Source organism: Rhinatrema bivittatum, chromosome 5 (assembly GCF_901001135.1).
Source record: "Rhinatrema bivittatum chromosome 5, aRhiBiv1.1, whole genome shotgun sequence".
Classification (NCBI taxonomy): domain Eukaryota; kingdom Metazoa; phylum Chordata; class Amphibia; order Gymnophiona; family Rhinatrematidae; genus Rhinatrema; species Rhinatrema bivittatum.
This window is the reverse complement of record NC_042619.1, coordinates 198,419,395-198,431,815: the sequence shown is the minus strand read 5'-3', so window position 1 is coordinate 198,431,815 and position 12,421 is coordinate 198,419,395. Positions and strand designations below refer to the sequence as shown.

General features: G+C 44.9%; 1 protein-coding gene across 2 annotated transcripts in view; it reads right to left on the bottom strand.

Annotated features, from left to right (window-relative positions):
* Positions 1–2,161: 2,161 nt before the first annotated feature.
* The window catches only part of EIF2S3 (eukaryotic translation initiation factor 2 subunit gamma), a 131,819-nt gene continuing 121,559 nt past the window's right edge, over positions 2,162–12,421 (bottom strand). For both annotated transcript variants that reach the window (XM_029603076.1, XM_029603075.1), the window contains one exon: positions 2,162–2,623. In XM_029603076.1, the coding sequence (XP_029458936.1) occupies positions 2,567–2,623 (57 nt within the window). In that variant the 3' untranslated portion in view covers positions 2,162–2,566. The remainder of the gene's footprint in view (positions 2,624–12,421) is intronic.

Below are 12,421 nucleotides of genomic sequence, written 5' to 3'. Positions count from 1 at the left end.
TAATGCCCATTCACCTTTAAAACTTGCTTCTGGTGCGTCCCACTCCAGGTCAATCAATTCCTGAATGGCTTCCAGTATTGGAAAGTAGGAAGAGGCTTTCTCTAGAGAAACCAGAATGTGATTCTTATTTGGTTCCATCATAGGGTCCACCCCAGGAACTCCCAGCATCTTCAGGGTCTGGGAAACCAGGGCTGGCAATTCGTCTCTATGGAAAAACCATAACATAGTCCAATACGGTTCTAAACCAGGGGGAATTTCCCCATCTTCCAAGGAATCTGTATCCTCCTCTTTGTCCGTGATGTCTAGGTCCCTGCTAGAGACATCCTTTGTGAGGCGAGGCATGCCTCTAGGTCTGCCAAAGGACTGGAAGAGGGAAGGCTTACCGGCTGAGGTTCCATCCGGACAGGGGCAAGTGAGGTACCAGACTGCACCTCTACAATGGCTTTGAAAAAATTCCACCCAAGAGAAGGCAGCTGGATTCATGCTTAGCCCAGGAGATCCCGGGTTAGGTGCCGCCAAATGACCCAGTCCCAGGGGTACTCAGGTCTGGGGTACTTCCAGTTAAGGCAGTGGCTGACCCATCCTCTAAAGCAAAGTCCTGGGAGGCCAACTCTCCCTGGGCTTCCTCTCAGTGCTGACGTAAGCAAGAATCCAGGTCAGACTGTGCAGCCCTAATATGACAAGCAGCGCAAAGAGAAAGGCACTTATGTTTCTTTGCTGCCAGAGCCATTGGCGATGGTAACTGCGTGTTCAGTTGGCTAGCACTTAAAATTTTGTACACGTAGATTTCGGGTGCCTACACAGGCCATGGCAAGGTTCACACACAGCCCATCTGCCCAGCTTTACTTGTATTCTGCGCCTAGTAAGTTGTGCGCATATCTACAAGCAAGATGTTATGCGCACAGTGCATGTGCAGAGCCGACACGCACTACACTTACCGGTGCTCTATAGTGGGTACTACCACATGCACAAAGACATGCGCAAGATGGCGCCACTGCGGCCTACCATGCAGTGTGCTGACCAAGCCTAAAGTGGGGTCTAGCCCACCGGGAGGCCACTCAACCACTTCCTCTTACCCCATTGAGATCAGGAACAATGTCGGTATGGCATGCTGAACAAGGAGACTGGAGGAAGTCTTACCGAAACCCCTCCAAAACGTCTCTGAATTGGGAGGTAATTCCTTTTTTTTTTTTTTTTAACCATACCTGGGCTCAGCGCTTACCGGCTGAGTACAGAGGCGGTCTCTGGCTTTGTGGTTAGAGGGCTTTGGCCGTCACTACTGCACTCAACTTCCTGTGCCCGCTGCCTTTCAGCTGCTTAAGCAGCAAAGTCCTCGCCGGGAACCGGCTACCGGACCAAGGCACACATCTGAGGGATCTTGGAAATCACCTCAGGAATTCTCAACTGGCGGAGGGACCTTTAGGTATCACCGCAGGAGAGTGGGGCTCAATCTTTTCTCCAATTTAAAAGTAGAATTTTTTCTTCCAAAAAGTACAATGATCCCCATAGGGAAAGCACATCCTCTATCTGCTGGAGACGGAGAAATATTGAAGGGCTGAGGTCACTGCAGGGGTGTATGTAGGGTGACGTCTGCTTTGAAACCTGTCTCCATCTGCTGGCAGGGGAGCATAACCCATAGGTCCTGAGTCCATCTAGGACACACTAGGAAATACCATAATTCTCTTGGGCACTTGTGGACAACTTATGGTGATTTGTTCTGTTTTTCATTGTTCACATAGGTATGTTTTTTTTACTTTTACAAAACTAAAATTATTTTAAAATTTCAAGTTAACTTCTTGAATTTCCCTTACGTTATTTCAATGTTAAGTAGCATACCAGCAAATCTAGCTAGAGAGACCATTCAGCAATATATATTTTATATATTTATATTCCACTTTTCATACTTTTTTTCAGCGCTTCAAAGTGGATTACATTCAGGTACTGTAGGTATTTCCCTACCCCCAGAGGGCTTACTATCTAATTTTGTACCTGAGGCAATAGAGGGTAAAGTGACTTGCCCAAGTGACTAGCCCACTGCTCTAACCACTAGGCTACTCCTCCACTGCCAATGAGAAACCAAACCAAAAGAATCCAAAACAAAACCTGCCTGCATTTTGGGTTTTAGACTATAAACAAATAAACACGAGCTCAAGAAAATAGGTCAGTCTTCAAGGAGAGTTTATTTTTTTGAAATTCTTTTCTTGTTGGAACAATTTTTGAAGCCAATGATTACTCAAAGACTCCAACAAGAATGAATGAAAAAATAATAAAATATTTTATTTGAAAACAAACTATAGGTATATGGTGTAAACCAAACTGCTTGCTAATAGGGGGTTATAACACCACCTTCCTGTCTCAAACACTAATTCAGATACACTAGATATTGGTGTCAAGAAATGTATGATAAGCTTCTGATAAAATGGGAATCATTTAAATCCATCCGCATACAAAATTTCTTTACACATTTATTACAGATGTTTACTGGTATCTCAGGTGAGGTTCCAGATATAAGCAAACAGACAGCTTTCTCTATCTGAAAGGACAAAGCCCTTTTCTTCTTTAGTCGTCATCCACCGTTGGCTTGATTGTCACTCCTCTTCTTATTTGACCCCAGCCAATTAAACTGAAAAGGAAAAAAACATGTATATTTATTGAAAATAAGAAAACTGATATTTAAATACTTAGAACGTCAGTTTCTTTTTAAGTCCATTAAATAACATTAAAGAATTAATTACAGATTACCAATGAATTAAAAATGGCAACTAACTGGTGGTCTCCTTAAATTTATGCTCTTAATTTTTTGCTTTTTTGGACATTCCCCATTTTACTTCTATATCTGTCCATCCTAACCATGACAATCCATCTAAGTTCACTCCTTTTTCTAGTTCTAAGTCTCACCTCTTCTTTTCTATCATCTCCCTCCCATCATTCTAGCTACTTCAGTTGCAAAGGTTGATGAGCATCAGTAATGGGTTTGCCTCTTTTCTGTGCCCTATAGAAAGTATATTTCAGTTCGGCTATACATTTTATTATTTATTTATTTAAATTCTTTTACTATACAGATACTCAAGACGAGGTCTTATCGTACCGGTTTACAATAAAACAGGGGAAACCAATTAACAACAAGTAGAAGGTAAAGTTACATTAAACAGGAAGCAAAAACATGGGAGATGGAAGACAGGAAAGATTTTAAACAATAACAACTGGAGAGTGATAAAAATAGTCAACTACAAAAAATTAAATAATCAACTAAAAACTATAGAGTAGTGAGATTTAAACAGAGATTTATCCTAGGCGATTATTAACATAGTAAATCCTGTGGGAGGAGGAGACAAGGGGGTGAGCAGGGGGGGGTGGTGTCAGGGCAGGGACTGGAAACGGGGAGGGGGTGAGGGATTAGGGAAGAATCGACGTGTGAGAGTCAATGTTGGTTGATAGAGGTTCCTTCAACGGTAAGCTTGTGTGAACAACCAAGTTTTCAGTTTCTTTCTGAAGGAGAGATGGCATTGTTCTTGGCGAATATCTGGGGGAAGCGAATTCCAATGGAGCAGACCTGCTGTCGAAAGTGCTCACTTGTGAATAGAGTTGTGGACCGAGGATTTTTTGGGGGGGACCATGAGCGAACCTTTGTAGGTGGTTTCTGGTCGGCCTTGCTGAAGTATGTAGTTCGAGAGGGATGGCGAGTTGGAGTGTGGATTGTTGGTAGACGGATTTGAGGATGATGGTGAGAGCCTTGAAGAGTATTCTGTATTGGATGGGTAGCCAGTGTAGGATTTTAAGGATTGGTGTGATGTGATCCTTACGACGTGTGTTTGTAAGGATCCTGGCCGCTGCGTTTTGCAGCATCTGTAGGGGTTTAGTAGAAGAGGCGGGGAGACAGAGTAGTAGAGCGTTACAATAGTCTATCTTTGAAAACAGTATAGCTTGGAGCCCTGAACGGAAATCCTGGAAGTGTAAGAGCGGTCTTAGCTGCTTCAGGACCTGAAGCTTAAAGAAGCATTCTTTGATTGTAGCGTTAATGAATTTTTTGAAATTCATTCTAGAGTCAAGGGTGGCCCCAAGGTCTCTAACCTGGCTTGCTAGTGGAGTAATTGCATTGTTGACGAAGGGGTTGTTATCGCTAGGGGAGATAGCCAGGAGTTCGGTTTTGGACGTATTAAGGACCAGGTTGAGACTCGAGAGAAGAAGGTTGATGGCGTGTAAGCAGTTGTTCCAAAAATTTAGAGTAGAGGAGATGGGGTCCGAGATGGGGATTATGATTTGCAGATCGTCCTCGTAAATAAAATGGGTGAGGTTGAGGCTATTGAGTAGCTGGCATAAAGGGAGGAGATATATATTGAACAGGGTAGGGGAGAGTGAAGAACCCTGTGGTACTCCTTGATTTGAAGGAATGGGGTGGGATTCTTTGTCATTTATTTTAACTTTGTAGTGCCTGTTGTTCAGAAAGGATTTGAACCAGAGCAGTGCCGAGCCAGAGATGCCTATTTCCATAAGACGGGTGATGAGGATAGAATGGTTTACCGTGTCGAACGCCGCGGAAATATCAAGTAGGGCTAGAAGGTATGATTGTCCCTTATCGAGACCCATCAGAATGTTGTCCGTTAAAGAAAGAAGGAGAGATTCTGTGTTTAGGCGTTTCCTGAATCCGAATTGAGAAGGGTAGAGAATATTGTGAGTGTCCAGGTAGTCTGTGAGTCGGGTGTTGACAAGCCTTTCCATTAGCTTGGCTATAAAAGGTAAGTTTGCAATGGGGCGAAAATTTATAGGGTTGGCTGGGTCCAGGTTGGGTTTTTTTAGTAAGGGTTTCAGCGAAGCAATTTTTAAACAATCAGGGACAGATCCTTGGTTGAGGGAGCAGTTTATAATGTCTGCCAGAGGTTTAGCAATGGTATTAGGAATGGTGAGAAGAAATTTGGTCGGTATTTGGTCCAATGGGTGTGAAGAAGGTTTCATTTTCTTGATTATCGATTCTATTTCCAGGGATGATGTAGAGAGAGAAGAGATTCTAGCGTCTGTTTGTGTATAGATGGTGAAGGAGTTTGGCTTGGTGATTGCGAGGGATTTGATGATGCGTTGGATGTTGCCAGGGGGGCAAGTAGGTTTTTGATTTTGTTGTCAAAGAAGATTGCCAACTCTGTAGATTTGTTTTGGGCTGCTTCTTCAGGGAAAGTAGGGGGAATAGGGGTGGTGAGGGCTGCAACATATGAGAACAGAGTTTTTGGGTCATATAAGAAGCCGTGTATTTTTTTTGGCGTAGAAATCTCGTTTGGTGCGGGTGATGGATGTCCTGTAGTAGTTCATTGTTGTTTTGTAAGAGCCCAGTGAGGTAGGGGAAGGATCTTTCCGCCAGCGTTGTTCTTTGTGTTGTAGGTCTTGTTTGAGTTTTCTTAATTCAGTTGAGAACCAGGGTTTTTTGTTCGTGCGGGACGGGTTGATAATTTTTGAAGATAAGGGGCAGATTATGTTTGCTACCGAGTGTGTGATGGTTTGCCATAACCATTTCTTCCTCTAATGTCTGGTCTCACCTTAACATTCAGTTCACTCTGGAGATGATGTTCACCATTACTGAGTCCTCAGCTGCTATCACTATGCGAGTGGTATGTCACAATGCAGCGGATGTAATAAAACCCAAGCTAAAATTGGAGTTACATTTTTTTAATGCACGTGTTAAAAACAATGGTCCCCATGGGATGCAGTAAGCTAATGAATGCAAATCATACAGAAGTATTTAAAAAAAAAAAAAAAAGCAGCACACTAAATGAAATAAAATGTGAGTTAACATGAAACATTTGCACTAATGCTGAAAAGTACTTTAAAACTCCAATATGGAGGTAAGTGCTTGAAGTTGGAAGGAGTGTGACCAAAATGACCTTGAATACAAGATTGGCACTTGGCATCCTGACGGGCACAATCTCACATGCAAGGCCATTTGGACAAAGCATGCCCAGTGAAATCAAAGGGTAAGCTCTCTAGGGAAGGCACCTATAGCCAAACAGTAAATGCTGTGCATTCCTAATAGCTGAAGTTGCTTGTTCTAGAGATCTTACCCTTTGATTTCACTTGGCATGCCTTGCTCAAATGGCCTTGCATACAAGATTGTGCCCAAGTTGGGATGCCCAGTGCCAATCTTGCATGAAGGCCACTTTGGTCACACTCCTTCCAACTTCAAGCAGTTACCTCCTTACTCAAGTTTTAAAGTATTTTAAAATACGGTGTGGATTTTCAGGTTAACTTTTACACTTCAGGCCAAGAAGTTAATTTATGTTTCTGGTGGCCATGATGGCCACAAAAAATGTGAGTTTACTCCAACTCAGACCAAAGGAGGAGTTTCATTTCTAGTGTAAGCTCTCTTGGGCTTGCACCTATAGCTCTATAAAACAAGCTCTCAAGGGCAGGCACCTTCAGCTGAATAGTATGCACTTTGGTATTGTGCACCCGAAGTTTGGTATATTGTTCAGCTATAAATGCCTTCCCCAGAGAGCTTAAAACACTGTTAAACTATAGGTTCCAGCCCTAAAAACTTACATTAGTTTATTTATTGTATTTATTTTTATTTATTTATTTATTTAGGGTTTTTATATACCGACTTTCTTGATACAGATCAAATCAACTCGGTTTACATAGAACAATAGCTCATTAACAATAACAAGTCAAAACCTCAATTAGAGGAGTCAGAGTGGGAGCAGAAAGTAAAAGTTACATTGTAACAAGGGTGAGCAACTGGGAATTGGAAGTGAAGAGTAAGAAAAACCAAGGTAGGGAGGTATAAACAGAGAGAAGGGGCGTGAAGCCAACCTCTAGAGGTTAACTCTAGCATTATAACATGATTATGCGACATATTCTACCTTACAACCACTTCAATGCAGAATACATTCTACCTTACAACCAATGCAGAATATTCTACCTTACAACCACTTCAATGCAGATTACATTCAGGTACTATGGTTATTTCCTTGTCCCCAGAGAGTTCAAATCTGAGTTTCCATCTGAGGCAAGGGAAGCGTTGAAGTGACTTGCCCAAGGTGTGATTTGGACCTTGGCTTCTCTGGTTCGTAGCCTGCTTTAATCACTAGTATATTGGAAATTTAAATCCTTCCTTTCAGATTATTATTGCTATTTTTCCTCTGCTTTTCAGCAAGCGCAATGGCTACTCTTGTTAAATCCTATTTAGTTGAAGCTCCTTTTTTCCTCTGTTAGATTTCGCTCATTATGGAAAGCTCACATTCTTGAATATAGAAAGTGTTCCTTACTGGCCCTTGTAAAGAAGATCATTTTCTTTATGTTGTGAATCATGGAACATTAAAGGTATTAGGATAACTCCTATGTGTGATAGGTTTGGAAAGCCTTAAGCACTATGTGGTGGTCACCCTATAAAAACTAGCTCTCTTTTATCACTGTTGCAAGATTTTTATATATTAGTGATAGGTGGAATGGGTATGAGCCCTTAGGGGCAGATTTTATAAATTTACGTGCGCGAACAAAAGTACGCTGGATTTTTGTTATAAAATCCGGGGTCGGCGCGCACTGCCTGTTCCCTCCGAGGCCGCTCCGAAGGCCTCGACCACGCCCTCGGGCCGGCATCACGCCCCCGACACGCCTCCCACCCAGAAATTTGCGCTCCCCACCCGACATGCCCCCTTTGCAAAGCCCCGGGACTTGCGCGCGCTGCCGAGCCTATGCAAAATAGGCTCGGCGCGCGCAGGGGCCTTTTAAGAGGGTTACGCGCATAACTTATGCGCGTAATCCTTTTAAAATCCGGCCCTCAGTGTTTTTAGTAACCCACTGGATAGAATTAGCTGCTTGAGATTCCCCAGGCCAGTTCCCTCTGCGCGATCCTATGACCAACGGAGCTGCAATATGGCTAAAAGCACATCCGAAGCTGGAATAGCTCTGGTTCTCTCCTCCAGTACCGTCACTTATAGACAGCAGTTCATTGCTGACTGCTTTGTCCCCAGCACAAGTACTCCAATGCATGGCAGTTCAGTGCTGGCTGCTTTGTCCCCAGCACAAGTAATTATATATAAAAGGCAGCTGGTTGCCCTGCCCTCAACCTGGTTACCTCTCCATAGCTGGGGAGGATTGCCACCTCCCCCTTTGTAGGAAACTCAAAAGCTGAATTACTTACTTTTCAACTATAAGGATTTCAACTTTTCCGACGCCTTCTGTTGCAATCCCGTTGGGGACTTTCTCTGCTGTTAGATACCAGCAGCTTCCCCTCCTTCTTTCCCCATGCTGTCCTCTTCCCTTTGGTTTCCCCAACAGCTTGTATGTGCGTCTCCTGCACGGACCAAAGACTCTGAGTGTGGAGGTCTGCCACATGGGCTCCCCAACCCGTGTGAGACGCATCTGTGGTGAAGACCATCTGGGGCTGCTGGCTCCAGAAGGGCATCCCCTGTTCCAGATTGGATGGGTCTGCCCACCACACGAGGGACCCACGAGCCTGAAGATCCTGGGTGGCATGACACCACTGGGAGCGTAACGTCCACTGAGCCCTGCACATATGAAGCCGAGCAAATGGTGTAACGTGCACCAGAAGTCATAGGAACTGATGTGTTGAGACATGGGAGCAAATGGAGACTACCCAAGCAAAGGCAGCCAGAGTCTCCGTCCTATCTCAGGGCAGAAAGGCCTTCTTCTGGACAGTGTCTAGCCTGACTCCAATGAAGTCCAGTTGCAACGATGGCTGGAGATGGGAATTCGGATAGTTGATAAATCCCAGATTTTCCAAGACACATATTGTGACCTGCAGGGAATGCAGAGCTCCCTGCCAAAGGGCAGTACGTGGTACTGGTAGTGTTCCTCCTCTACCAGGAATCGTAGGTACCTTCGATCCCCCAGAGAAATGGGGTTATGGGCGTATGCATCTTTGAGATTGAAGGAGCAGAGCCAGTCCCCTGCCTTGAGGAGGGGAATCAAAGTGCCCAAGATGATTTTGAACTTCTCTCTGACCAGAAACCAGTTCAACGCCCTCAGATACAGAATGGGGCGTTAGCCACCAGTTTTTGTGGGAATCAGGAAATACCTGGAGTAGAATCCATCCCCCTGCTGGCTTGCTGGGACTGGTTTGACTGCTCGAGCCATTAAGAGGGCAGAGAGCTCTACTCAAAGCACCTATAAGGTTCCTTATTTCTTTCCAACATGGACGCAGAAGAGAGCAGGGTGGAACTTGTTGGAAATGCAAATTGCATCCCTGCAGTATGATGGACAGGACCCAATGGACCGATGTTTTTAACGTCCATCGGTCTGCAAATAACTGTAGAGGCCCCCCACTGGGGAGTGGACACCATGTGGCAGGGGAGGCTGGCTCACGCTCCATGGTTGCCAGTCAAAATTCTGAGACGGGGTTTTGTGGTGGGGCACAAGTCAGACGGGGTGTACGAGGTTGCTGGAGGCTGCTGAGGGTCTCGATCTAGAGGCCGGCGGATAGTAGTACTTGCGTGGCCGGTAAAAAAGGCCGTCTCAGATACTGGCTAACAGGCTTTTTGCTGGAAGGCTGAGTGTCTGAAGTACTGGCCGACAACTGTTGAAGGGTTTCATGACAGTTCTTCAGTTGCGCCACCGCCTCTTTAATCTTGTCCCCGAACAGGTTTTCACCTGTACAGCAAAATTGCTTACCTTGTAATAGGTGTTATCCCAGGACAGCAGGATGTAGTCCTCACATATGGGTGACATCGGTAATGGAGCCCTATACGGAAAAACTTCTGTCAAAGTTTCATAAACTTTTGACTGGCACCCAGAGTGCCTACTGAGCATGCCCAGCATGCCATGATATTCTCTGCCACAGGGGTCTCCCTTCAGTCTCTTTGGTAGCAATTAGCGTTAGCGAAAAATAAAATAATAAAACGTATCGGACCCAACTCCACGGGGTGGCGGGTGGGTTTCGTGAGGACTACATCCTGCTGTCCTGGGATAACACCTATTACAAGGTAAGCAATTTTGCTTTAGCCCAGGACAAGCAGGATGCTAGTCCTCACATATGGGTGAATAGCAAGCTAGAGGCTGAGTCATTTGTAGTGAAGCAACAGTGAGCTATTGTTGTTGAAATGAATCAGCCGAAGGTTACAGCAGGTCGGGAGTGGAAGGAGTTGGGATTAAACTGGAAACAAATTCTTCAAGACAGATTGTCCATAGGCAACATCTTGTCTTCCTTGTTTGTCCAAACAGTAATGAGCTGCAAAAGTGTGAAGCGAACTCCATGTTGCTGCTTTACAGATGTCAAGGATTGGCACTGAACGAAAGTGTGCCACTGATGTTGACATTGCTCTTACTGAATGTGCTTTTACTCGCCCTTGGCGAGGAAGGCATGCTTTTTCATAGCAAAACTGTATGCAATCTGCTAGCCAATTGGATAGAGTTTGTTTACCCACTGGTTTACCAGGTTTGTTTGGATCATAAGAAACAAAAAGCTGATTGGATTTCTAAGAACTGCGGTGCGGTTTAAATAAAAGGATAACGCACGCTTACAGTCCAAGGTGTGTAATGCCCTTTCCCCTTGGTGAGAATGAGGCCTCGGAAAGAATGTGGGTAAAACTATGGATTGATTTAAGTGGAATTCCGTGACTACCTTGGGAAGGAATTTTGGATGTGTACGGAGAACTGCTCTGTCATGTAGGACCTTTGTGTAGGGTGAGTAAGTGACCAGTGCTTGTAACTCACTAATCCTTCTAGCTGATGTAATGGCTATGAGGAAGATAGTCTTCCATGTGAGAAATTTAAGATCACAGGTATCTATGGGTTCGAACGGAGAATGCATAACTCTTGCTAAGACCAAATTCAGATCCCTTTCTGTGACTGGAGGCCGAATTGGTGGTTTGAGGTGAAGTAAGCCTCTCATAAACCTGCTGACGAGAGGTTGTGTGGATATTGGTGCATCTCCCATTTTGTTGTGGTAAGCCGAGATTGCACTTAAGTGTGCTCTTACAGAAGAAGTCTGGAGGCCAGATTCTGAAAGGTGGTATAAGTAGTGGGGCAAGTGAAAGGATCAACAGTGTTTTGCTTGCACCACAAGATGAATCTTTTCCATTTGGAAGAATAATTCTTCCGGGTGGAGGGTTTTCGTGAAGCCTCAAGCACTTGAGATATATTGGATGAAAGATTGAGTGGTTGTAAAACCAAGCTTTCAACATCCATGCTGTCAGGGATAGGGATTGAAGATTGGGATGGCGCCACCGACCCTGATCCTGAGTTATGAGAGTGGGACTTACTCCTAGGCGAATTGGATCCCTGACTGAGAGGTCTAGAAGTGTGGGGAACCATACTTGTCGAGGCCAATACGGGGCTATGAGTATCATGGATCCCTTGTCCTGCTGTAGCTTCACTAGAGTCTTGGTTATGAGCGGTATCGGGGGATACGCGTATAGAAGGCCTGAGTTCCAGTGGCGAGCAAAGGCGTCCCTGGGTAAGCGGTTTTTCTGCTTGAAGAGGGAGCAGTAATTGTCCACTTTCTAATTCAGTTGTGATGCAAAGAGGTCTACTGTCGGTTGGCCCCAACGTTGGAATATGCTGGTCGCCACTTCTGGATTTAGAGACCACTCGTGTGGTTGGAACTGACGACTGAGGCGATCGGCTGTTACGTTGTGAATTCCTGCTAGGTAGGTGGCCCGCAAGAGCATTGAGTGTGCTAGGGCCCAGTCCCAAATCTGTGCAGCTTCTTGACAGAGGAGATACGAGCCCGTACCTCCCTGCTTGTTGATGTACCACATGGCAACTGTGTTGTCCGTCTGGATCAAAACAGTCTTGTGTGAAAGGCAGTCCCTGAATGCATGCAGCGCATAACGTATAGCTCGAAGCTCTAGGAAGTTTATCTGAAAAGTTGCTTTGAGCTTTGTCCATGTACCTTGAGTCTGCAGATGGCCAATGTGTGCTCCCTATCCTAAGGTGGATGCATCTGTAGTTAAAGTTATTTGCGTAATCAGTTGCTGGAAAGTAGGCCTTTGAGCAAGTTGGTCATGGTTGTCCACCATAGGAGTGAAGAACGTAGCTCCTGAGTTACTTGAATTGGGGAAGACAGTGGCTGAATGGCTTGTACCCATTGTGTTTTGAGAGACCATTGGAGAAGTCTCATGGCTAATTGGGCCATAGGAGTGACGTGAACTGTAGAGGCCATGTGACCCAGTAGTATGAGGCACTGGTGAGCTGTCACGTGTGACTGAGCATGTAGGGAGTTTGCTAGGGAAACAAGTGTCTGTGCTCGGTCTCTTGGCAGAAAAGCTTTTGCTGTTATGGTATTTAATTCTGCTCCGATGAACTGTAAGAGGTGAGATGGTGTGAAGTGGGATTTGGTGGTAATTGATAAGGAATCCCAAGGAATGGAGTAACTTGATTGTGAGCTTGAGAGAGTTGGGAGTTCCCTCTTTCGTTTGGCTTTTGATGAGCCAATCGTCGAGATAAGGAAACAGGTGCACTCCCTGTCTGTGTAGGT